At 44.5% G+C, this 25221-nt stretch overlaps 1 protein-coding gene across 1 annotated transcript; it reads right to left on the reverse strand.

The window, feature by feature from the left end:
- Window positions 1–1916: 1916 nt before the first annotated feature.
- LOC103195795 (HLA class II histocompatibility antigen, DM alpha chain) lies at window positions 1917–6192 on the reverse strand. Its single transcript, XM_007939434.2, has 5 exons — window positions 6105–6192; window positions 4165–4449; window positions 2654–2932; window positions 2294–2422; window positions 1917–1921 (listed from the first exon to the last, which is right to left on the reverse strand). Exons 1-5 carry the CDS (start codon window positions 6190–6192, stop codon window positions 1917–1919), a joined length of 786 nt encoding a protein of 261 aa, XP_007937625.1.
- Window positions 6193–25221: the final 19029 nt, after the last annotated feature.

Below are 25221 nucleotides of genomic sequence, written 5' to 3' on the forward strand. Positions count from 1 at the left end.
TTGCCCTAGGGTAGGTGTTCTGCATGTTGATCTTTCTACTGTTGGGCTCAGAGCCAATCCTTGGGAGGGAGTCCAATTCTAGGCCCGAAAAGTAACCCATGGCCATAGTCTTGGGGGTTCCACCAGACTCCATCCTACCAGTTATTCTGGTCATTTTTGTGTTTTTGAATTTTGTTCCACATTTTTCTTCCCACTCTATCCAGGATATCCAGTTTTATCCCCTTGTGAGTGATTGGCATTAGTAGCTGGGCACCGTCTAGTTCTTCTGGTCTCAGGGTCCATCATATCTTTGGACTAATTGTTTGCAGATACCTTTGATTGTCTTCACTCTTCTTTGCTTCAGATGAGAGGAGATCAATAGTTGCATCTTAGATGGCCGCTCAAAAGCTTTTTTTTTTTTTTTTTTAAATTAACTAGAAGATTGGCAGTTTGAATCTACCCAGTGATTGCTATGGAAGAAAGGCCTAGTTCTTTCTTTCTTTCTTTCTTTTTCTAGGAATGTAAATCTCACTTTTTTAAAAATTGTGCTTTGGGTGCAAATTTACAGAGCAGAATTTGTTTTACATTCAACAGTGTGTGTACATTTGGTTTCACTCCCCTATTACCATTCCCAACCCTAACCCACTCTCCTCCCCTCCCTTTCCTATGACTCGCCCCCTCCCTGTGCCCTTCTTAGTTATGCACTCCTGTCTGTCCAGCTTTCCCTCTGTGTGAATGCTGCCCCTCTGGTGCCCCATGACTGATTGCTCCAAGGGGTGTATCTCTGTAGAGTAGTGGGTGCATCACCCTGGGTTGGGTGTTCTGCATGTAAGCCTTTCTACTGTTGGGCTGAGAGCCAGAGTCCTTGGGAGTGAGTCCTATCCCAGGCCCAAAGTATATCCTAGGACCATAGTCTTGGGGGTCCCATCAGACTCCATCCAACCAGTAATTCTGGTCGTTATTGTGTTTTTGAATTTTGTTCCATGTTTTTCCTTCCACGCTATCCAAGATCTCCAGTCTTGATCCCTTCCTGAGTGGTTGGCATTGGTAGCTGGGCACCAACTAGTTCTTCTGGTCTCGAGGTCCATCTAGTTCTTCTGGTCTTGAGGTTCATCATATCCTTGAGCTAATTATTTCCAAATGCCCTTGATTTTCTTCACTCTTCTCTGCTTCAGATGAGAGGAGACCATTAGCTGCATCTTAGATGGCCGCTTGAAAGCTTTTTAGACCCCAGTCGCTACTCACCAAAGTAGGTTGTGGAACAAGTTTTGTATGTTCTATGTTGTGCCAGTTGAGCTTGGTGTCCCCCAAGGCTATGGTCCTGAGTCAGCAAGCCCAGTAATTCTCTCTCAAGGTATTTGGTTGTCTCTAAGAGATTATTCTAACTCTGACTTCTGTTGCTTCTGCTGACCTTTTGATTAGCAGCTAAGTACTTTAACCACTGTGCCACTAGGGCTTTTTTCAGAACTGATAGAAGTAAAAGCCATTATGTGGTACTTAGACCAAGAAGCAGAAACTCTGCTGAGGAATTGGGGGTTTTCCCCATTTCCCTCCCTAATGAGGCGAAGCTGTGTTCAGGTTAAGGCATGTTGAATTTGAAATAACAACCCACTCAAGTTGAGATATCCAGAAATAAATATCATGACTTAAGAAAGAAGCCACACTGAGATTAATAAATGGCATTTATTGCCTTGAAGGGAAAGGGATGTGGTCATGATACATAGGCCACTTGGTGCTCTCCTGGATGCTTGTCACGGACACAGCAGAGCCCCCACTTTAGAAATTGTCACTCCTTGCTCTCTCTTCCTGGGGGAGCCCCAGGATTCCAGCAGCTTCTGTTCTGAGAAGGAGAGACCCTGAGCAGAAGGGTGAAAAACCTGAGCACCCCCTGCTTGGATGGCCAAAGTTGTTAGCAGTCAGGCTCTGGTCTGGAAGAGTCAGTCTGAAGAGAGAAAGGGATGAAGGAAAGCCATCAGAGGAATCTCTTTCCTCCTCAAAGGCCCCTCTCAATCTGTAGCCCACCCCTATGGAGGTTGGTCTCTCTTTGTTCCCAAATCATCTGCAAAGATCTTTCCTACAGCTCCCCATATCAATCCTCCCTCACTCAAAGATCCTAATCCTCGCCACTCCTGTGGCCTGCATATACTAACTGTATGTGTGTGTGTATCACAAGTCCTCAAACAGGAGGATGTGCCCTACAGTGCTCGATACAGGCCTCTACACCCAACGTCCTGAGTATTCTGATCCCCCTACACATGCAGCACTTTGTCTAGCTTCCATGGTTCACCCACCCTCTCCCAGTGCCCTGACATACCACCTGAGCAAGGCTTTCGGAAGTAGATGATAAGGACAGTGCCCACAATGATGCCCAACACACCCAGGCCAAAGGCTACGCCACACAGCACATTCTCTAGAAGATCTGAGGGAAGAGCATTCTGGGGCACTAGAGAAGAAGGGGAGCAAGTCAGCTTGGAGGCATGGTTGGGGAGCTCCAACCCAGGGGAATGACATGGCTATCTGGAATGACAAAGAAGAAACTGAAGATTGGAAGACAGGTTAGCTCAGAATGAGAATAGATTAAACAGGTTCCAAGTAGAGAAAGAAGACCCCCTCCCATGGGTCTATCACTTTTTGCTCCCAAAAGGAACCAAGCTTCCAGGGAAAAGGGTCTTACCCCAAAAGGCAATTGCAGTGTAGCGATCAATCTCATGGGTCACAATGCAGGAGAAAAGGTCAAAGGGTTCAGGTGTGAAGTTTAAATAAGAAAAGGCCTGGAAACTCAGTCCATCTGTAGCTGAGACAAAAGTGGGCCCAACTCCTTCCACAGGGACTGAATGATGCTGCCAGCTCACTGACAATGTGGGTGGGAAGAGATTACTGACAAAACAGACAAGCGTGTTGGGCTTGCCATACTCCAGGGGCTTCATCGTGAACACCTCAGCAACAGGAAACCCTGGTGGGGATTGAGGAACAAAAGAAAGAAGGGAGTAGTTTAGATGGTACCTTTGTGTCATGTGGGGGGGGGGAGGGCAGAGGAGTCAGTGGGGATGGGCTTTGGGAAGTGGAAATGAGCAGGGAGCTGGGGCCCTGAGGAACGACCTCTTCCAGGGAAGAACAAGAGCTGAATGTGGAGGCAGAGCCAGATTCAGGGCTTTCTAGACCCTGCCCATCTGACTTCCTTTTGCATTTCCTGTCTAGACCTCACATTGGCATCTAATTACACTCTGCATTCTCATTAAAATACAGGCACATCATCCAAACTTCCATTGTTCTCTTCTATCTTGCTCTGGTAGCATAGTCCCTAAGGCACTTGACTGCTAACCAGAAGCCTGGAGGTTCAAACCCACCAGCCACTCCTCGGAAGGAAGGTTGGGCAATCTACTTCCGTAGTGATACTGCCTCAGAAACCCAAGGGGGTTCACTATGAGTCAAGTCCTACTTGACGGCACATAACAACAACAACAACAACTTCCATATTGCTAGGGTGGGATGCTCTTATTTAAGTCAACACCCTTACTCAGGTCAAAGACCTGATTTGATGGAAGGGGAGTTTCCCTAGGATGTGGCCTGAATCATGTTTTACCTTACAAAAGTTAAAAGGAGAAAGAAGCAAGGAGAGAGAGAGGGACCTGACCACCACCAAGAAAGAAGAGCCTGGAGCATAATATGTCTTTTGGAACCAGAGTCCCTGTGCTGAGAACCCCTTGACTCAGGTAAAGATTGAGGCCAAGGAAGACTCAGGCACACAGGTGTTATAAGGAGACAAGGACCTTTCTCCAGAGCCAATAGCAAAAGCCCCTAGAGCCAGTGCTCTGATTTTGGACTTCCAGCCTCCTAAATTGTGAGGGAATAAATTTCTGTTTATTATAGCCATCACTTGTGGTATTTCTGTTATAGCAGTACTAGATAACTAAGGCAATAATTATCAATCAATCAGTAAGCATCATTTGATTCCTGTTGAATTCATCAAGTTCAACCAATAGGTTTAAATGTCTACTATATGTTAGGGATTTGTCTTCTGCTCCAAAACACAGTGCAGACTGTGACTGGTAGAAATATAAAGGTCCTTGGGGAGAATAAGAAAGGATTAGAGATGGGAGCTGGTGTGGAGGGGAATAATTTTGTGTCTAGATTGAGGTTAAGAATGCCAGCATCCCCACCCTTCACCCCCACCATTGGCCTAACCTCTGGACACTGGGATTTTTCCATCAAGTTTTGGGCCTATATTCTCTATCATTGTCTGGCACAACTCTTTGTCAAAAGAAATGGCAGAGGCGTCTCCCTGATCCTTAGCCCAGTCAGCAAATTCAGGCAGGCGAGCCACACGGATGCTCTGGGAAAAGTCATAGGAGAAAAGCTGGTCCTCGTCATAGGCCTCAGAGAGTCCCAGTTTTGGATTCCCGTCCTGGCAGTACACTGTGTGCAGGAACGTGTGATTTTGCAAGCCATCCCGCCACACTGGAGTAGGAGCTGCAAATGAGATGAAGAGGAATGGTTCAGGGGAGTAGGAGCTACTTCCTTATTTTTTAGCCCAGAAAACAGCAAGGCCTGCCTTAGGAAGGGGAGCAGAGGTAGGAGCATAAATATCTCCCGTGTCTGTTATTTAGGCGCCTCCTCCCAGTGGGAGGGAAGAGGAAATTATAAGAGGCACACAGGATCTCTCCAAACTTCCCCTACCCATAACAAGTTCAATTTATCTACTGTTTAAAGCAACAGATTCAGTCATCATGTCAGTTATGTTGTTTGTGCACTGCACAAAGGCACCCAACCAAGGAAGCAAGTCAAGGCTGAAATCTAGTCTGCACTCTGCTCACCAAGCCATGCATTTTAGCAAAGGCTCCATCCTCTCAAAGAGGATATTTTTGTTAGCTGCCGTGGTGTCGACTCCCAAATCATGGTGACCTCATGTACAATGGAATTGGACCACTGTGATCTATAGAGTTTTCACTGGCTGATTTTCAAAAGTACATCACCAGGCTTTTCTTTCTAGTCTGTCTTAGTCTGGAAGCTCCTCTAAAACATGCTCAGCATTATAGCAACATGCAAGCCTTCAATGGCAGATGCGTGTTGACTAAGCCTGAGGAGAATCCCTCAGGAATTGTATCTGGGTCTCCTGCATGAAAGGCGAGAATACTACCCCTGAACCACCACTGCCCTTCCCGAAGAGAAGACCTTTGTCTAATTCATGTAAGGCTACCACATGGACAGACTCCCAGAGCCTTATAAAGGAGTTAGAAGGAATAGTTATGGCATCCCCAAGCCATAAAAGTGACACTGTCCCACTATATTCCAGATCCACTGGAAAATTAGACTGTAGGCTTCTCTTAGCTCCTTTCATTGGCATGAGTTGTCTCTGAAAATGTCTTCCCTTATCTTAATCCCTAATGCTCGGCAATGACAAGATTTGTGGAAGTGATTCCCCTAGATACATACAGGAAATAATCCCTACTATCTAAAACCCCTTACCGTAGTGATACCACCTTGGAAACCCAAGGAAGGGTCGTTATGAGTTGGGTCTGACTCGACAGCACATAACAACAACAACAACATCTAAAACCCCTCACCCAGCAGGAAATCTTATACCCAGCACTCACAATAATACACATTTAAAATATGAAGGATCTTTGAGATTATTGCTCCATTCTGCTCCATCCTTTGCAGAGAAAGAAACTAAGGACAATAAGGGACTTCAGGAATCACAAGTTGAGTTGATGACAGAGTGCAGAGTAGAATCGTGAGTAAACTCAAACAAAAAACAGGAGCTCTGGTGAGTGGAAGTGTGGAAATAAATAACATTTGCTATGTTCAAATCCTTACTCTACCACTTTCCAAATGTGTGAAACTGGACAAGCTACTTAAAATCTTTGAGTCTCATTTTCTTCATCTATAAAGTGGACATCATAATTTCTGCTTCAGGAGATTGTTTTAAAAGGAATAACATGTAAAGCACCTCTGACATTGTTTGCCATCCATTAATAGTTGCTGTCTTTCCCAATTTTGCTATTGTTTCCACTACCCCCATAATACTTCCCACCATGTACAAAGAACAAGGCTCTTTTCAAATGCTCGGGTCTGGCTCCCTAGGTTCTAACCCTCTCAGGATTGAACTAAAGGTACTGTCATACCTGCAGGGGTGGCCCAGGACTGGGGCAGCAGACACAGAAGTTGTAACAGCCGTAGCAGCCCAACTCCCTGGTTGTGCTCATGATCCATATCTTCACACCACACAGTGGGCTCTGAACTACCAACCCAGCTGACCCAGGTCCCCAAACTTCCTTCCCAAAGGAAGTCTTAGATCATTCTATGTCAGCTCACTACCAATAGTTGCCCTTGTGTTTTTGGCTAAACCAATCACAGAAGTGTACTGTTTAACATCATCAGTTGCCAGGGAAGGACCTGGGGACAACAAGCTCCTGAAGACAGCTCTTTTACCAGGCCGGGGTGTGGTGTGTAACTGGGCTTGGTAGGCCGGCAGAGGAATGACTGCCTCCTGGTGGGGTTCCCTCTTCAGTATCGTGCTGCCAGCCTCAGCCTGCAACTGGACCAACAGGCTGTTCAGAGCAGTGCCGCCCAGTGGCAGAATTAGGAGAGTTCATCTTCCCACAACAACCCCCCAGGGTCTTTGGATTCTCCCTTCCTCCTCCCTCCCTCCCTTCCAGAGGCACTTCCCCCCACCCCCTCATCTTTCTCAGAATGGTTACTCTCCTTCAGGCATGAGCTCTAATTCATTCTGTAGAAAGTGTTGGGTATTGGACTCAGTGCTAGAAGCACCAAGAAGAATAAGGCCTTCAAAGAGTTCAAAGTCTAGTGTGTGTGTGTTGGGGTGGGGGGAGAGTCAATGAGTAAATAATTGCATAGTAATGTAATGTATTCAAATAAGAATGCACCAAATGTTTTGGAAGAATTTTATGGGGATGGAAGAACAAGTGGCATAATCAGGCTGGTTTCTAGGAGTCTGGAAGGAAAAGCAATTTGGCCAGCAGAGCAGTGAGGGAAGAAAAAATACATTCCAGGGCAAGGGTTGATGTGCAGAGGTCAAAGGTATCCAGAGCTTGTTTGGGGACTGTTTCATATATTCACATAGTCAGATGTGAATACTGTAGAGACTGCTCATGTGTCCTGTGTAGTAATTGGAGCGGGGAGGGTCAAGATGAGCTGGAAATTTAGGCAGGATAGCATAGGCCTTGGTACATCACAAGGAGAGTCTGGCTTTTATTTAGCAGATGATAGAGATTTAAAACTGGAGAGTGATACAATCATTTTACTATTTTAGAATAAAATTGTTTTGATATTTCCAACAATGGATTGGAGCTTGGAAAGAATTGAGGCGAAACTGCTGGTTAGGAGTTTGTAGCATTTTATATCAAAATTAAAAGTTGCATGCACACACACCACTGTCTCATAGCACTGTAGCAATAATTTAGGTGGGAAAAGATAGGGCCTGGATTAAATTATAAATAGAAGAGATGGAGAGGATAGAATTTTTAGGTAATTTCAAACCAAAAAAACCAAACTCGTTGCCGTGAAGTCGAGTCTGACTAATAGTGACCCTATAGGACAGAGTAGAACTGCCCTATAAAGTTTCTAAGGCTGTACATCTTTATGGGAGCAGACTGCCACATTTTTTTCCTGTGGAGCAGTTGGTGGGCTTGAACCACCAACCTTTCAGTTAGTAGCTAAGTGCTTTTATCACTGCGTCATCAGGGGTATTTAGATGATTCAAGTATCACTGCCTTTGAGTGGATTCCGACCCATACTGACCTCCATTGCCTTTCTAAAGAGGTGAAGTAGATTGTCTCATCTTCCTTTCCTGAGCAGCTGCTGGGTTTGAACCACCAAATTTCTGGTTAGTAGTCAAATGCCTCAGCCACTATGCCACCAGATCTCCTTGATTTTAATGATTAAACCAAAACAAACCAAACTCACTGCCATCAAGTGGATTCCGACTCATTAGTGACCCCTTTGGGTTTCTGAGGCAGTAAATCTATATGGAAGTAGATTGCCCTGTCTTCCTTCTGCAGAGTGGCTGGTGGGTTTGAACTGCGAACCTTCTGGTTAGCAGTCAAATAAATGCCTTAAGGCACTATGCCATCAGAGCTCCTTGATTTAAATGATTAGGAGGTAGAAATAAAGGATTTAACAATGATTAGATTGAGTTCTGGTGGCATAGAGCCTTAAGACATGTGTCTACTAACTAGAAGGTTGGTGGTTCAAACATTCTGTGACTCCACAGAAGACTGGGCAATCTACTTCTGTAAAGATTTACTGCCTCTGAAAACTGAAAGGGGTTGCTATGAGTTGAAATTGACTTGATGGCAGTGAGTTTGGTGTTGGTTTTAGATGGAGGAAGGTGAAGAGATGCAGGAGTTAAGGATAACACCTAAGTTTCTGGCTCAGGTGGCTGGGTAGGTGATCAGTGATGAACTGAATTGAAATAAAGAGAATGCCATAGGAGCAGATTTGAAAAGGAAGAGAATGAGTTCGATTTTGTACATGCTGAATTTAAGATGCCAGTGGAACAGCTAGATGGAGCCTTCAGGAGGCAGTGAGGTATATGCGTGAAGGTATGAGCTGAAGAGTCTAATTTGAGTCATCAGCACACATGTAGGAAAGCACAAGTGTTGAAGCAGAGACCATGGATAAAATCACCAAAATAGACTGTGCAGAGGGAGTGAGAAGTGAACCAAAGATATAAACTGCATGAGCTCAAACCCTAAACCTCACACCAACTATCATCCAGGATCCAGTTAGGAATGCAGATCCATTCTAGGTATTTCAAACTGAGAATTTAATATAGAGAACTGGTTACAAAGGTATTAAAAGGACACGAAGTGCAAAATGGAGAAAGAGGGTAGCTGGGGATAGAAATAGTAAAGAGTGATACCTGCAAATCAAAAGATGTTATCACCCCTGGGCTGGAGTCCATAAATCTAGACCTGCTGATGCCCTGTGGGAGAAAATATCATAGTGGATTCTGGATCTACTGTAAAGGTGCCACCCTCATCGAGGCTGCAATAACCAAGACCCAGGAGGCTAGAGTCTTTGCTGCTGTTACACCTACTAGAAACTTCCAGGAGCTGTCACACTGTAAGAGCCTAAAGCAGGAAGCTTCTTGGTTTGTCCTGCCTTCTGATCTCCAGGAGACATACAGCTTGCAGCTTTTAAGCCTACCAGTGCAGAACACACTATAGAGTGGTAGGTGTGGCACTGAGAAACAACAGATAATAACCAATATACTGAAATGTACCAATCTGTAAGAATCTGGTAGCATTAGGAGCATCCAGAAAGCTAAGAGAAGAACAAGGTGAAAGCAGATTTAGAGAAATAGAGGTGTTTCACGAAGGAGAGTAAGGTCACCATTATTAAATGCTACTGAGAAGTCAAGGAAAGACTGGAAAGTGTCCTTGGATTTGGTAATTATGAGATGGTTGACATATTTATTGAGAACAGTTTCAGTGTTGTAGTGGGAGTCAACTCCAGATTGTGGTGGGCCGAGAAGCAAGTGGGAGGTGAGAAAGAAACTGTCAGTATATATGTTTCAAGTTTGATGGAGAAGAGAAAGACAGAAGGGGTGGGGGAAGAAGCAGTGAGAAAGTTTTTATGTGGCAATTAAGTAATCTGAGAAATTAATCTATGTGAATATGGTCCATCAGTGTTTCTGAGACTCCCAAATCTATGTTGTTGTTGTTATTGTTACGTGCCGCCGAGTTGGCCCTGACTTTACCTCCACTTTATAAAGAAATAAGAGCACCAAAACCAACCAACCAAAAATACTTCCAACTTGGATATGGGTGGGTGGGATGGGATGCCAGGGTATAGGAGTTTGGTTATCAATGTGTTACACTCCAAAAAACAAACAAACAAACAAAAAAAACTCAGACCATTTTCCCAGTGTTCCAAACTTGTGTACTAAACCATCAGTCTGATACTGGGGAGATTCAAGTCCCTTAGGAAAGTAGGAAGGAAATTTATAACATCCCCAGAACTGTTAGGGGAGATAGATATATGGTACCCAATCACCTAGACCAGGGGTCAGCAAACTTTTTCTGTGAAGGGCCAGATAATAAATATTTTAGGCTATTCAGGACACCCGATATCTATCATGACTATTCTCCACTGTAGCGCGAAAAAGGCCATAGGCAACATGTAAATAAACGAAAGAGCATTAACTGTGTTCCCCAATTCCTCTCAGTTTCTCCCCACTTCTCTGGTATCTCCTCAGTCTCCTTTCTGGATTCCTTTCTTTCAGCTACCTTTTAAATACTGATGCTCCCTGGAGTTTTGTCCTCAATCTTTTCTTTTTTATGGACACTGAAACTTGAGTTTTTTATCATTTTCATGTGTCATGAAACCTTCTTTTGATTTTTTTTTTCAGCCATTTAAAAATATGAAAACCATTCTTAGCTCTGGGGCCTTATGAAAACAGTTGGTGGCCTGGATTTTGCTCACAGCCTATACTTTGCCTACTGGTGGTATAGTGGTTAAGGCATTTGGCTGCTAACCAATAGGTCGGTGGTTCAAACCTACCAGCTGCTCCGCAGGATAAAAATGTACAACCTTGGAAACCCAATGGGGGTCAATATGAGTCGGAATAGATTTGTTGTCAGTGAATTTGGTTTCTTGGAGTTCTATGCATATGGTCATGATTGGAACAGGGAAATCAAAGTAAAAACACCCTTTAAAGAAGAGCCCTTATTTATAGGAATGGCAATTGGTTAGTGAACACATTGTATGTGCCCCAGATACAACAGATTATTTGGAAGGAGATCCAGGGAAAAACAGGAAAAGGATTAGGTGGTAGAATTTAGGAATAAGTAGAGCAGACACTGCAACTATTGAGGGAGGAAGGGGAAAAGGAATAGGCAAAGGGATCCAAGTTCTCTACAGAATGTATGACATGGACAAGGCAGAGTGAGGAGAAATAGAACTATCTATCACTAAGACTATGCGAAGCGTAAACTGTTTTCTCTCCCTTCTGTAATCTACGCATATATTTGAACACTTATAGCTACTCTGGAAGCTCTGGCAGTGGGAGCCTAAGGCTAACCAAAAGGCTGGCAGTTCAAACCCACCAGCCACTCCTCAGAAAGAAGATTATACAATCTACTTCTGTAGAGATAACCGCCTCAGAAACCCAAGGCGGGGTTGCTATGAGTCGGATTGACTCCACTGCAGTGAGTTGTTGTTCCATCCATGCAGTCCCCCTTCCTGCCAGGACACCCCAACCTCCATAACAGATATCTCAGAAACCTTCTCTACCTAGTTTTGGGAAGTAATAATCCTAGGCAAGAGAGGAGCAAGGCAGCCAGTTTTGCAACCCAGTAACTTCCTGCCTAATCTGGTCATTAGATATAAGTGCCTCTGAAAATAATACCATAGACCATAATTTGGAACACTTTGCGCCATCAAGTTGACTCCAACTCAGCAACCCTATAGGTCAGAGTTGCTGTTGTTGTTAGGTGCCCTCCGATCGGCTCCGACTCAGCAACCCAATGTACAACAGAATGAAACAGTACCCAGCCCATGCCAGCCTCACAATCCTGGCTGTATCTGAGCTCATCGTTGAAGCCACTATGTCAATCCATCTCGTGGAGGGCCTTCCTCTTTTTTATTGACCCACCAGTTTACCAAGCATGATATCCTTCTCCACTGCCCTGTTGGGTTTCCAAGGCTATACATATTTACAGAAGCAGACTGCCACATTTCTCCCAGAGAACAGCTGGTAGGTTTGAACCACCAACCTTTCAGTTAGCAGTCCAGCTCTTAACCACTGCACCACCAGGCCTTCTAATAATAGCAAAGCATCTGAAAATCCACACCTCTCTCCCATCCCTTTCTAGCGCTCTCCATTTTTTTCCTTTCAGTGCCAAACTTCTTGAAAAAAATCACAAGTAACCACACCTCCACTTTCACTTGCCATTAAATCCCTTTCAACAATGACATTGTTCACCAGTATCTTTGTGTTGTTAAATCAAATGGACTTTTGCAGTCTCTGCAATATTTGAAACTCTTGGCTGTGCTCTCCTTCCTAAAATGGTCTTTTTTTTTTGGTCATCCCTAACAGCACCCTCTCCTTGCCTTTCCTCCCACTACTGTGGTGTCGCCTCAGTTTCCTTCTGGATTTTCTTTCAGCTACTCTTTAAGTACTGGTGTTCCCTAGACTTTTGTCCTTTTACACTATACAGCTGCCCTGGATGGTCTCATTTGCCCCTATGTGCCTTCCCACCCACTATCATTCAGTCAATTCCAACTAATAGTGACCCTAAAGGAAAGAGTAGAACTGCCCCATAGCATTTCCAAGGTTGTAAATCTTTACAGCAGACTGCCTCATCTTTCTCCCATGGGGCAACTTTGTTGTTTGTTGTTATGTGCCGTGGAGTCAGACCTGACTCATAGCGACCCCTCCTTGGGTTTCCGAGGCAGTATCACTAAGGAAGTAGATTGCCCCATCTTCCTTCCGAGGAGTGGCTGGTGGGTTTGAACCGCCAGCGTTCTGGTTAGCAGTCAAGTGCCTTAGCCATTATGCTACCAGAGCAACTGGTGGGTTCAAAATGCCAACTTTTTGGTTAGCAGCCAAATGCTTTAACCACTATGCCACCAGAGCTCCTTTATATGCCTTCAGCTATCACCTGTTTGCTAATATCTTCCAAATTCACCTCTTAATATTACCCATATACCCAACTGCCTTTGGCCACCTCCACTAGGATGTCCTGCAACAGCAGTTCTGAACTGTATTCTCCACATGATAAGTGTTCCTAAAAGCAAAACAACATGTAAATATGGAGGTAGCAAATTTTTATATTAAAATTTATCTCAACATAAATAAAATAAAACACCAAATGCCATTTATATAGTAATTTTTTTATTATGCAACAATTTATTATACTTACTAATTTTGGTTGCACACTATTCTGGTTGCAAGCAACAGAAACCAGTTCTGGTTAATGTAAACAAAAAATTTGGAATTTTTTTGAAGGATATTGAACTAGTTCATGGAATCAAAAGAAACGAGTATGGTAGCTTCAGTAAGAGTATCTATAGGGCCCTCAACAACAGAGGCTGAGTTGCCATTTACATGCCCCATCTTCAAACACCTCCAGCCTCTCTCTCTTTCAAGTCTCACATTACTGGGAGAGAAAATCTGACTGGCTTAGCTTGTATTAGATTTATATTTCCCAATCACTTAGCTGTGGCAGGTGCAATATTATCTGTGTACTAGAGTTATTTCCCAAGAAGGGAGAATCATCAGAAACCAAGCAGCCACCTCAATACAGCTATCTTCAACATATGGCATAAACATGAGGTTAAATCTGTGTATCAATGCACAGCCAGCATACCCTACCTAATTGACTGCCTAGATGACAATGTCATCTCTTAGAAGGACTTTTTTTTTTTTTAAGTTTATTATGAACTTCTTCAAACATACAGAAAAGTAGAGGATAATCTAATGAATCACTCTATATCCTCATGAGTGTCAACAGTTTTCAACATTCTAACATTTTTCTCTTCTTATTTTATCTACTCCAAACTTTTTTGGGAAAAAAAAAAAAAGGAGTATTATAAAGCAAATTCTGTCATTTCATTCCACCTGTAAATATTTCTAAAGATAATGAACAGAAAGTAACTTTTCTTTTTTAATGTTTCTTTTCTTTTTGGCAGGGCATGTACTTAGGTAACAATTTCTACATGTACAGTTCAATGAGAGTGATTACATTCTTCATGTTGTATCACCATTCTCACTATCCTGACCCATACCATACTGTTTCACCAAAATTGACTTAGATTTACTACCCCTTAAACGTCTTGGGTAGGGAGGAGAGGGTTGGAAGCAGCTTTAGGAGAGGCAAGGAAAGGAGAGCTGGGCACAGGGGGTTTTGGAAACAGCTTTAAAGGAGGCCAGGAAGAAGAGCTGGGCATGGGGGGCGGTGGCTTGGAAGCAGCTTTAAGGGAGGCCAGGGAGTGGAGCAGTTTGGAACAACTAAGAGAGATGAACTTGTCAGTTTGTCATCCTGTGGTGGCTTGTGTGTTGCTATGAGGCTGGAGGCTATGTCACCAGTGTTGCAAATGCCAGCAGGGTTACCCATGGTGGACAGGTTTCAGTGGAGTTTCCAGACTAACACAGACTCAGAAGGAAAAGGCCATCCACTTCTCAAAGAATTGGCCAATGAAAACCTTATGACTAGCAGTGAAACATTGTCTAATATATTACTGGAAAACTTTATAAATAGCCCTGAAACACTGTCCGATATAGTGCTGGAAGATGAGCCCTTCAGGTCAGAAGGCACTCAAAACATGACTAGGGAAGAGCTGCCTTCTCAGAGTAGAGCCTACCTTAATGATATAGATGGAGTAAAGATTTTGGGACCTCTAATTGCTGATGTGGCACGATTCAAAATAAGAAGAACCAGCTGCAAACATCCATTAATAATTGGAACATGGAATGTACAAAGTATGAATCTAGGAAAATCAGAAGTTGTCAAAAATAAAATGGAACACATAAAGATCAATATCCAAAGTATTAGTGAGCTGAAATGGCCTGGTTTTGGTTATTTTGAATCAGACAACCATATGATCTACTAGGCCGGGAATGACAAATATTGAAGAGGAATGGCATGGCATTCATCATCACAAAGAATGTTTCAAGATCTATCCTGAAGCACAATGCTGTCAGTAATAGGATAATATCCATATGCTTACAAGGAAGGCCAGTTAATACTACCATTATGCACACTTATGCACCAACCACTAAAGCCAAAGACAAGAAAATTGAAGATTGCTACCAACTTCTACTGGGCAATCTACTTCCGTAGTGATACTGCCTCGGCAACCCAAGGAGGGGTCACTATGAGTTGGGGCCGACTTGATGGCACATAACAACCACCACCACAACCAACTTCAGTCTGAAATTGACTGAACATGCAATTAAGATGTGATTATCACTGATGATCAAAATGCAGAAGTTGGAAACAAAGAAGATCCACCAGTAGTTGGAAAATACGGCTTTGGTGATAGAACGCATGTAGAATTTTGTAAGACCAACGACTTATTCACTGCAAATACCTTTTTTCAACAACACAAATGGCGGCTATAAATGCAGACTTCACCAGATGAAGTACACAGGAATTAGACTGACCATATCTGTGGCAAGAGGCAATGGAAAAGCTCAATATCTTCACCCAAAACAAAAGCAGGAGCTGATTGTGGAACAGACCATCAACTGCTCATATGCAAGTTCAAGATGAAACTGAAGACAATTAAAAAAAGTCCATGAGAGCCAAAATATGACCTTGATTATATCCCACCTGAATTTAGAAACCATCTAAAGAATAGATTTGATGCACTGAACACCAATGACCAAAAACCAGACAAACTGTGGGATGACATCAAGAACATCATCCATGAAAAAAGCAAGAGGTCATTAAAAGACAAGAAAGGAAGAAAAGACCAAAATGGATGTCAGAAGAAACTGAAACTTGCCCCTGAGCAGAGAGTAGCTAAAGCAAGTGGAAGAAATGGCAAGATAAAAGAGCTGAACAGAAGATTTCAAAGAGCAGCTCCTCAAGAAGACAAAGCCAATTATTATAATGAAATGTGCAAAGACCTGGAGTTAGAAAACCAAAAGGGAAGAACACAGTCAGCATTTCTCAAGATGAAAGAACTGAAGAAAAAATTTAAGCCTCGATTTGCAATACTGAAAGATTCCATGGGCAATATATGGAATAATTCAGGAAACATCAAAAGAAGATGGAAGGAATACACGGAGGCACTGTACCAAAAAGAATTGGTTGATGTTCATCCATTTCAGGGGGTGGCATATGTCCAAGAACTAATGGTACTGAAGAAGTCGAACTGGTGAAAAACAGCTCCAGGAACTGACAGAATACCCACTGAGATGTTTCAACAAACAAATGCCACACTGAAGGTACTCACTTGGCTATGTCAAGAGATGTGAAAGACAGCTACATGACCAACTGACTGGAAGAGATCCCTATTTGTACCCATTCCAAAGAAAGGTGATTCCACAGAATGTGAAAATTATTGAACAATATCATTAATATGACATATAAGTAAAATCTTGCTGAAGATTTTTTCAAAAATAATTACAGCAGTATATTGACAGAGAATCCAGAAATGCAAGCTGGATTCAGAAGAGGACATGGAAGGTGGGATATCACTGCTGATGTCAGATGGATCTTGGCTGAAAGCAAAGAACACCAGAAAGATGTTTACTTGTGTTTTACTGACTATGCAAAAAGCATTAAATTGTGTGGATCATAACATATTATGGGGTAACACTGAGAACAACTAGAATTCCAGAACACTTAATTGTACTCAAGGAACCTGTAAATAAACCAGGAGGTTACTGTTTGAACAGAACAAGGGGATACTGCATGGTTTAAAAGCAAGAAGGGAGTGCGTCAGGGTTATATCCTTTCACCATAGTTACTCAATGTATATGCTAAGCAAATAATCTGAGAAGCTGGATTATATGAAGAAGGATGTGGCATCAGGATTGGAGGAAGATTCATTTACAACCTATGATAAACAGATGACGCACCTCTGCTTGCTGAAAATGAGGATAACTTGAAGCACTTACTGATGAAGATTGAAGACTATAGTCTGCACTAAGGATTACACTTCAATATAAAGAAAACAAAAATCCTCACAACTGGACCAATAAAAAGCATCACAATAAATGGAGAAAAGACTGAAGTTGTGAAATACTTCATATTACTTGGTTCTACAACTAACAGCAATGGAAGCAGCTGTCAAGACATCAGACAGCATATTGCACTGGGCAAATCTGTTGCAAAAGACCTCTTTAAAGTGTTGAAGAGCAAAGATGTCGCTCTGAAGACTAAGGTGCACCTAACTCAAGCCATGCTATTTTCAATCACATCATATGCATGTAAAAGCTGGACAATGAATAAAGATGACCAAAGAAGAGTCGATACTTTTGAGTTGTGGTGTTGGCAAAGAATACTGCAAGTACCATGGACTGAGAAGAACAAACCAATCTGTACTGGAAGAAGTGCATCCAGAAAGCTCCCTGGAAGCAAGAATGGCCAGACTTTGTCTCACCTACTTTGGTGATGTTGTCAGAAGGGGCCATTACCTGGAAAAGGATATCATGCTTGGTAAAATGGAGAGTCAACGAAAAAGGGGAAGGCCCTCAACAAGATGGATTGACAGAGTGGCTGGAATGATGGGTTCAGGTATAGCAAGGATTGGGAGGATGGTGCAGGAGCAGGCAGTCTTTTTCTGTTGTACAGTCACTATAAATTGAAGCCAACTGGATGGCACCTAACATTTCACCTGACAATAAATTTTGTTTTTTAATGTATAATAAACACATGTATTACATCAATAAACACATATCACTAGATCATCAGAATGTTTTTTCCTTCAAATATTGATAATTGTATTTTATACTTTATATATTTTCAAATATTATTGAGACAGGATCCATAGGCTTCACCAAAGCTGATGGCATAAGGGAAAAAAAAAAAGCTTAAGAACTCCTGATTTAGTTGTTCATTCAGCAAACATGAAGTCCTCACTAAAACTCTCTTAATTCCTCACATTATGTTGTTTTGCTTCTCTTTGTTTGATGCTTACATTGGTTCCACTTCTTGTTTCCTGAATGAAGATACAACCCGAAGCTCAACTAAATTCTGTTTTATATTCCCTCCCTTATAAATCTCACCTACCTTCATGACTGGTTCAAACATCACCTCACAAGATGATTCCCAAATCTACTCTAATTTTTTTTTTTTTAACTCCCTCCAACTAGCTGCTGCCCGTTGTTGTTAGTGCCGTCAAGTCAGACCCAATTCATAGCGACCCCACCTTGGGTTTCCAAGGCAGTATCACTACAGAAGTAGATTGCTCCATCTTCCTTCCGAGGAGTGGTTAATGGGTTTGAACTGCCAGCCTTCTGGTTAGCAGTCAAGTGCCTTAGCGACTATGCTACCAGAGCTCCTTAGCAACCAGATAACATATCACCTAGAAGTAGACTTCCTGCCAACTTACCAAAGTCCGCCACTTACCAAAAGTGTGACTCTGGGTAAATTATTGAAAATCTCTTACATCTGTTGCTTCATTTGAAAAATGGGAGTGATAATATTAGTATCTTATTCATAGGATTCCTCTAAGGATTAAAAGAATTAATACATGTCAAACACTTAAATAGTGCCTGACATATTTTTAAGTACTCAAAAAATGTTAACTATCACCAGTTTTGTCTCCTTCCAAATCCTGATTTTTTTAACCTGATGTTCATTAAAAAGGTACACTGGGGACGTGCAGCTTAGTATTTCTATCTAATGACATGATCTTGATCAAGTCATTGCTCAGAAACTCTCAGTGGCTCCCTATTAGGTCCAAATTTAACAACACTGGAAATCCTCCAATAATATGGTTTCCACAAATAAATTTACCTTCCAGTCTTCTCTCCCTCTGCTCTACTTTCTTGTAGTTTGTGCTCTAGCCAGATTGGACTGCATTGCTCTCTGTGAAAATGGCCCATGGTGTTCTGCTTCCATCTTTCTTCACACCATTCCAACGTCTCAAATGTGTACCTGAGAGCTGTGATTATGTGTTAACTATGATTACTTTCCCATTACTATACATGGTGCCCCATGTGACTATATAACCATATGTAAGTCACATAGTTTTTAGTCAAGCATCAATTTCCTTCAACAAACATTTTGTGAGCACTTTGTATTGGCCAAGTACTGTGCCAGGAACAGTACAAAACAAAAACAATGCAACATGGCTATGCTCTCGAGATCAAACTCTAGTAGGGAAGAGAAAGATGTAATCACATACGTGCCATTCATTCACTGTGAAAGACACAATATTAAGAGGTAGGGACACCAAGGAATAGCCAGCTCAAGCTGGGGAGCAAGAAGCTTTCTGATGTTGGTATTTGGGCTTAGAAGGATTGGGGGGAAGAACTGCTCCATGTGGAAGAAACAGTATGTTCAAAACACACAGGCATGAAAACTATGGTAAGTCTGGGAAATAGTTCAATATGGCTGGAATACAGGGCCCATGAGGTAGTGGCTAGACATGAGGCTGGAAAGACAAACAGATTTTTCTGGTAAGCACAGGAATGTGAACTTTACTATAACAAATTAATTCAGGAGTTAAATAGTAGCATATGGCCAAAATTATAGTTTGGAAAGCTCCCTCATGTCAGTAGTATGGCAGAGGCAGAGAGGAAAGTCTAGACTCAAACCAAACCAAACTCACTGTCACTGAGTAGATTCTAACTCATAGTAACCTCCACTGGGTTTCCAAGACTTGTGTTTACAGAAGCAGAATGCTACATCTTTCTTCTCCAGAATGGCTGGTGGATTTGAACCACTGACCTTCTGGTTAGCAGCTAAATGCCTTAACCACTACACAACCAGAGCTTCTTAAAGTCTAGACTAGCACTGTCCAGTAAAACTTTCTGCAATGATGAACATGTTCTGTAATTCATAGTGTCCAATATGACAGTCACTAAGGCATCTGAGTGCTATACAGAAGGCTGGCGGTTCAAACCCACCAGCCACTCCTCAGAAGGAAGGTTAGACAATCTACTTCCATAGTGATAGCGCCTTGGAAACCCAGAGGGGTTGCTATGAGTCGGATCCAACTCAACGGCAGTGAGTGAGTTACCCACGTGTGGCTAGTAGAACTGAGAAATGGAATTTAAAATTTTATTTAAAATTAATTTAAACTGTAACACATGACTAATGGCTACCATACTAGACAGAGCAACTCTCCTATCCAAAACCCCAAACATAATGCCCTGGAGTCAATTCTGATTCTTAGTGACCCTACACAACAGAGTAGAACTGCCCCAGAGTTTCAAAAGCTATAAATCTTCATGGAAGCAGGCTGCCACATCTTTCTCCCACAGAACAGCTGTAGGGCTGAACCACTGACCTTTTGGTTAGCAGGAATATATTGATACAGCTCAGGTAATAGGGCTAGAACAGTGTGATTCTATGGACATTTAAGAGTTAAAACCATTAAGTCTTGTCAACTTAAAAGTTATGAGAAAAAAAAAAAATCAAGAATGGGCTCCCAGATTCCAGGCTTTGTGACTGGTTAGCCATTGTTGTTGTTGTTATGTGCCATTGAGTCAAACCCGACTCATAGCGACCCCTCCTTGGGAATCCAAGGCAGTATCACTACCGAAGTAGGATTGCCCAACCTTCCTTCCGAGGAGTGGCTGGTGGGTTTGAACCACCAGCTGTCTGGTTAGCAGGCAAGTGTCTTAGCCACTATGCTACCAGAGCTCCCGGTTAGCCATTAGCCAGGATAATACAGGAAGAGCAGGTCTAGAATATATACAGAATGCATCAATTTCGAACATGCTGAAATGTCTAAGGGCTATGTGAGCACGATATTTAGAAGCATGTTTAGCTCAGGAGAGCTGTCTGAACTAAAGACACTTATTTGGGAGGCTTTGAGCTGTGGAGTGATATCACCTAAAATAGATGAAGAGAATTAGTAGATTGAAGCAAAATCTTGGCAAGCAACATGTAAGGGAGGGGTTAAGGAAGTAGGGTCCACAGAAGAGACTGGGAAGGATGAGAGTGAGGAGGAAAAACAAACAAAGCAAAAAAAAAAATTAGTCACAGAAATCAAAAGTACAGAGAATTTCATGAAGGAGAGCATGATCAAATGTCAAATGCTTCATAGAGGTCAAATAAGGTGAGAAGTGAAAAGTGCTTCCTAACTCTGCCAATTAGGTCATTGGTGACATTTGCCAGAATAGTTTCAGTTGTGGGAGCCTGACAGAAAAGGGTTGAAAAGTGGGGATAAGAGGCAGCAGGAAACCTAATCCAGATAATTTCAAGACTTGGCTGTGCAAGGGGTCGGAAAAATAAATCAGTCTACAAATAAATAATCTATATAGAGAGGGTTGTTTCCTGTCGGGAAACCGGTAGAATGAAGAAGTTAATGGTTAAAAATACCAAAGTGCAGAGAGGAAAAGTAGTCTCAGAGCAATAAAGGTTTCTGACTAGGTCAAAAGAAAAGGGATTTCCTTAAACCGAAGGGAGGATCTCTAGTAAAATGGAAGAGGGATACAGAAATGGCTCAGTTTAAAGATTTGAGATAAGCCGCGAGTGCTCTTGCAAACTGGCCTGTCTGTTCTGAGAGGCGATACTGCGGCAAGGGTTAGGTACTACAGTACCGAGTGAAAATTTGGATCAAACTGAGGATCAAAGAGGTTACTGGCTAAGTACAAATGAAAGGTTTGCAGTACGTAACTACTGAATTACCATAGCATTTTATATTACCAACCTCCAAATTTTTACGGTATTCAAGATTATGATACAAAGCAAAGCCTTAGGAAAAATTAGTGACGTTTTAACTGAAATGGTCGACCACGAGATGAATGGAGAAGAAATAATGATCAGAAAGCTGGTAAGGAGTCCAAGGACTGACAGGATTTAATGAAATATTAAGTCTAAGGGAGGTTCTGGGGGGAAATGAAAGGTTGTGAAGCTGCCTAAGACAATGAAACCGAACAAAAATCTCACAACTATCGTCCGCATCTCAATTCGCCGCTGCAGGCACGTCAAGGGTGATAAAACAAGAGTGATAAAACTCCCTCTTTCGTAGTCGAAGCACATTATACCAGGGGAGAGGCCCCACTCAGCAAACCCTCATAGGTCCAGGCCCAAGCCCAGGCCCCAGTCTTCACTGACAGCTCCTCAACGCGTGTATTCGCTGGACTCTGGCGAGAATGTGCCAATGTGCACCTCACACTATGTTAAAGGAATCAAGGCAGGCGGTCCTACGACCACGCTGGCAGTGCCGCAGGGACCGCCGAGGCGCGAGGTCTGAGCTTAACTGCGAGATCCGCCCCACCCACTGCGCGCGCTCCGGGCTCCGCCGCGGGAACTCAGCCTGGACGCTTGCGCACTAACAGCTCTCCCGCACGGCCTGCGGCTCTCCTGTCCCTTCCCCCAAAACGCTTGCGCCTGCGCTGTGTGCGCTCTCGGGCTGCGGCAGCCATGCTGAACCCGTACCGAGAGGTGCGTGGGGGGGACAGAGTCGACGACAGCGAGATAGGAAGCCGGAGATTTGGAGAAGCAACGACGTTACAGCGTTTGAGTCTGTTGAGATAGGCCTGGGCCCTGGGGCCTCCCTGGCCACCTGCAGGACTCCCGGTAACATTAAGAAAAGTGGCCCCTGTGGTTGGGGGAAAGAGGGGGAGCAGCTGGCACGTGATCCCCATCGGCCAATCTGGATGCTGCTGACGTGGCCGCGCGGCCCCGCGGCTCTCACCATCCCCGCCCGTCCGGGAAGGGAGGGGCTGGGGGGCTCTTCCCCCTCCCCCAACACTGCTTCAGTTTCCGGGGGGGGCAACACCCCGGATCACATCCTCCCCCCGCTCCTGGCCAAGGGAACAGTGAAGCCCCCTTGGAAGGTTCCAGGATCCAGGTGAGAAGGGGGCGGGGATGCAGTCAGTCATTTAATTGCTTAACCAATGGTGGAGAGGCCAGGAGGGGGATTCTTGGGGTTCAGAGAAGAATGCTGGGGTGGGAGGATTTGCCCTTCAAACACTTTACAACCAATGGGAGCGTGGAGGGGTGCGAGCTGGAGAGGGCCTCCAGGTGGGGGAGGGGAATGGCCAACCTCTTGCCTCGTTACCAATTGGAGGGCAGGGGGCGTGGGGGCGGTGTGTGCCCCCCCATTCCATTCGTCCCCTGGGGGTACAGGATCCTGGAGCCAGGTGAGATCGGACTCTTTGGGGGGCCGGAGAGAGGGGTGACTGAGGAATGGGAGTGGTGGCTGTAGTTTCTACTCTTGGTTGTGAGTACTTAAAGTTGGCTCTCCATATCGTGAACTGAGATTTTCCCCAGGCGCCTACACCCTTTTCCCCCAGAGACTCTGGAAGGAGCATTTCTGAGCTCCTTTTGTGTCGGCGGTAGGAAGCTCGTAATCATCACATGGCATTTTGGAGGTTACGCTTCGAATCGCTTATCGAATTTGTGTGCATTCACGTGGACACGGCCTGTGGGCCTTCTGCACAAGCCTTCCTTACCCCTGCGGGGTCTCACCTGAGCACGTGTCTGCCCCTCGCTGGTGAGGGCATACAGGCAGAAAGCTTGGGGTCCGTTTAGGAACAGAAACTCGGCCCAACATGAGTGCTTGTTGGGAGGGGAGTAGAAAGTGTGGCCAGAGACTGGGCTCAGGTTTTGGAATGATTTCGCAGCATCCAAGGTTTCGAGTTTCTCCAGGGTGGCCTCTCTCTCGCCCTCCCCTCCCCCATTCCTGAACAGTTCTCTCCCTGTGTACTGCGGGGGAGGGAACGGAAAGGAGGAAAGAGTTCCTTTTCCAAATTACTTAGCAGCAGTAGCCTTTCCAGTGACTTTTGTGGGGGAAGGGGGGACTGGGAGGGATTGGGGAGCAGTGATTTTCCGGAATGTAGAGAATTAGGTTAGAGGACTGACTGACCGCCCTTTTCCTTTCGAAAGGCCCAGTATTTTCCCCACCTCCCTAGTTTTTCTTCCCTGCCTAGCCTCCGATGGGCTTCTTTCCTTACCGCTAGGCCCCTGGTGGAGAAAAACCGATTTGGGAGGCTGAGCCATTAGAGAAAGGGAATGGGGGGGAAGGGAAGAGGCGCTACAAAGTTGCTGTGTCATCGTCCCCTGCTGCAGCCGCCGGGTGTGGCTGCGGGTACTTTTGGGGACCAGGGCTTGATCTGTGGCGGGGGTGGGGAGAGGAAAGGACTCTCCGCCTTCGCGGTGCTGACTCCCCGCAGGGTGTGCCTGACTCCGGTAGTCTAGAAGACTGGAAATTGGCGGCCATTTTAGACGCAGTAACCGAGGTTAGGGCTCAAGGGTTACAACGAAGTAAGGAGGGTGGCCTGGTTGGAGTTCAAGGACCTAGGCCTTCACGAGCCCTTACCGGAGGAAGGGGAGGTCTTTATGTTCGTTCACCTACATTAATTTCACTTCCCAGATATGAAATTAATTTATACTCATAATTCATTTCTCGCACAATTGTTCCTTGCTAGGTTGGGAAATAGAGGGGATGCTTACTGCTACAGCTCAGATACTCTCTAGTGGCGGAAACTCTTGCTTTGCACTCTTCTGTAGGGGGTCAGAAGAGGAGGCGGGAAGGCCCCAGAGAGGCTTTAGAGATCTGACCAAATTATGCCCTGGATCTCTTTATTCACTCGCATTCTGTAACCCCTTTCAGATAACCGATTACCGGAAGACTGCAGGAGCGGGTTGGGGGAGGGGGCGAAACTGAGCTCCCAAAATGGCTCCTGCCCCTCCTCGGAGGCGGACGGCCCGGGGGGAGGGGAGAGGAGGAGGGGGAGGGTTAGTCTGAGCTGCAGCCGCCGCCTCCTCCGCTTGCCCTCCTCCCTGGCGCTGACCGGTGGACAAGCTGCTCCGTGGGGAGGACTCCGGACCCTGGTGGGGGGGGGCTTTCCGCCCCCTCGACCGAGGGACCCTGAGAGGGATGGGATCTGCCCTCGGGGTGGGGGGGCGTGCAGAAAAGGTCTGAAGTCTCCTGGAGGGAAGAGGGTTTTTCCCCTTGTTCACACCACGCAGAGCATTTTTCCGTCCTGAACCAGTCACCGGAATGAAGTTTGGAGAGGAGGTGGGTTTCATTTTATATTGTGGGTGGGTGCGTTTGGAGTTTCTGCTCATACTTTAGGGCTGCTGAGGTTGTGAGGAACAGTGTGTGTTGCTAACAGAACGTATGAGTGGGAAGATTGGAGAGGTGCTTGGTGGGACCAGTTTGGAAAGGCATTGCACGTTTGGTGGTCTTGAAACGCCCTTGGGATTGAGAGCCCACAGAGAAGTTGGCTGTGAAACACTTTGCCTTTGTCTTTAGATTATTTAGGCTGTGGGAGAAAGAAAAATTTTTGAGAGTGGCAAACCTGTATTTTAGATTGTGTAGGATGAGAACGTAAGACTCCTTTGTGGCTACATTCGGGGGTTTTTAGCGGTTTGCCAGAGCAGGCCGCAGCTTCTAAGATGGCGTCGTCTTCTTCGTTACAGATTCATTACTGCAACGGCCACTCTGCTGAGAGCCACCACCCGCCAGGAGTCCTGCGGCCACACCCCTGGTGGGCCAAGGCCGGCTCCGCCCGCCCCCGCCCGTCGCCCTTCTCGGTTAGCCAATCGAGGAGCTACGAATGGCACGACTTGCCTGAGCTTGGCAGTCACCCATCGCACCGAGCTTGGACACCTGGGAAGACAATATTAGAAAAGG

Source organism: Orycteropus afer, unplaced genomic scaffold, assembly GCF_000298275.1.
Source record: "Orycteropus afer afer isolate SDZICR_OR568_19922 unplaced genomic scaffold, OryAfe1.0 scaffold00059, whole genome shotgun sequence".
Classification (NCBI taxonomy): Eukaryota; Metazoa; Chordata; class Mammalia; order Tubulidentata; family Orycteropodidae; genus Orycteropus; species Orycteropus afer.

What these genes read in the sequence shown, in the direction of transcription:
- LOC103195795 (XM_007939434.2), bottom strand. Translation starts at nt 6,192, where the DNA reads ATGGATCATGAGCACAACCAGGGAGTTGGGCTGCTACGGCTGTTACAA. An exon ending in GTCCTGGGCCACCCCTGCAG is followed by an intron (nt 4,450 to 6,104) that starts GTATGACAGTAC and finishes TCTCATTTGCAG; the next exon opens with CTCCTACTCCAGTGTGGCGG. An exon ending in CACTGCAATTGCCTTTTGGG is followed by an intron (nt 2,423 to 2,653) that starts GTAAGACCCTTT and finishes CTTCTTCTCTAG; the next exon opens with TGCCCCAGAATGCTCTTCCC.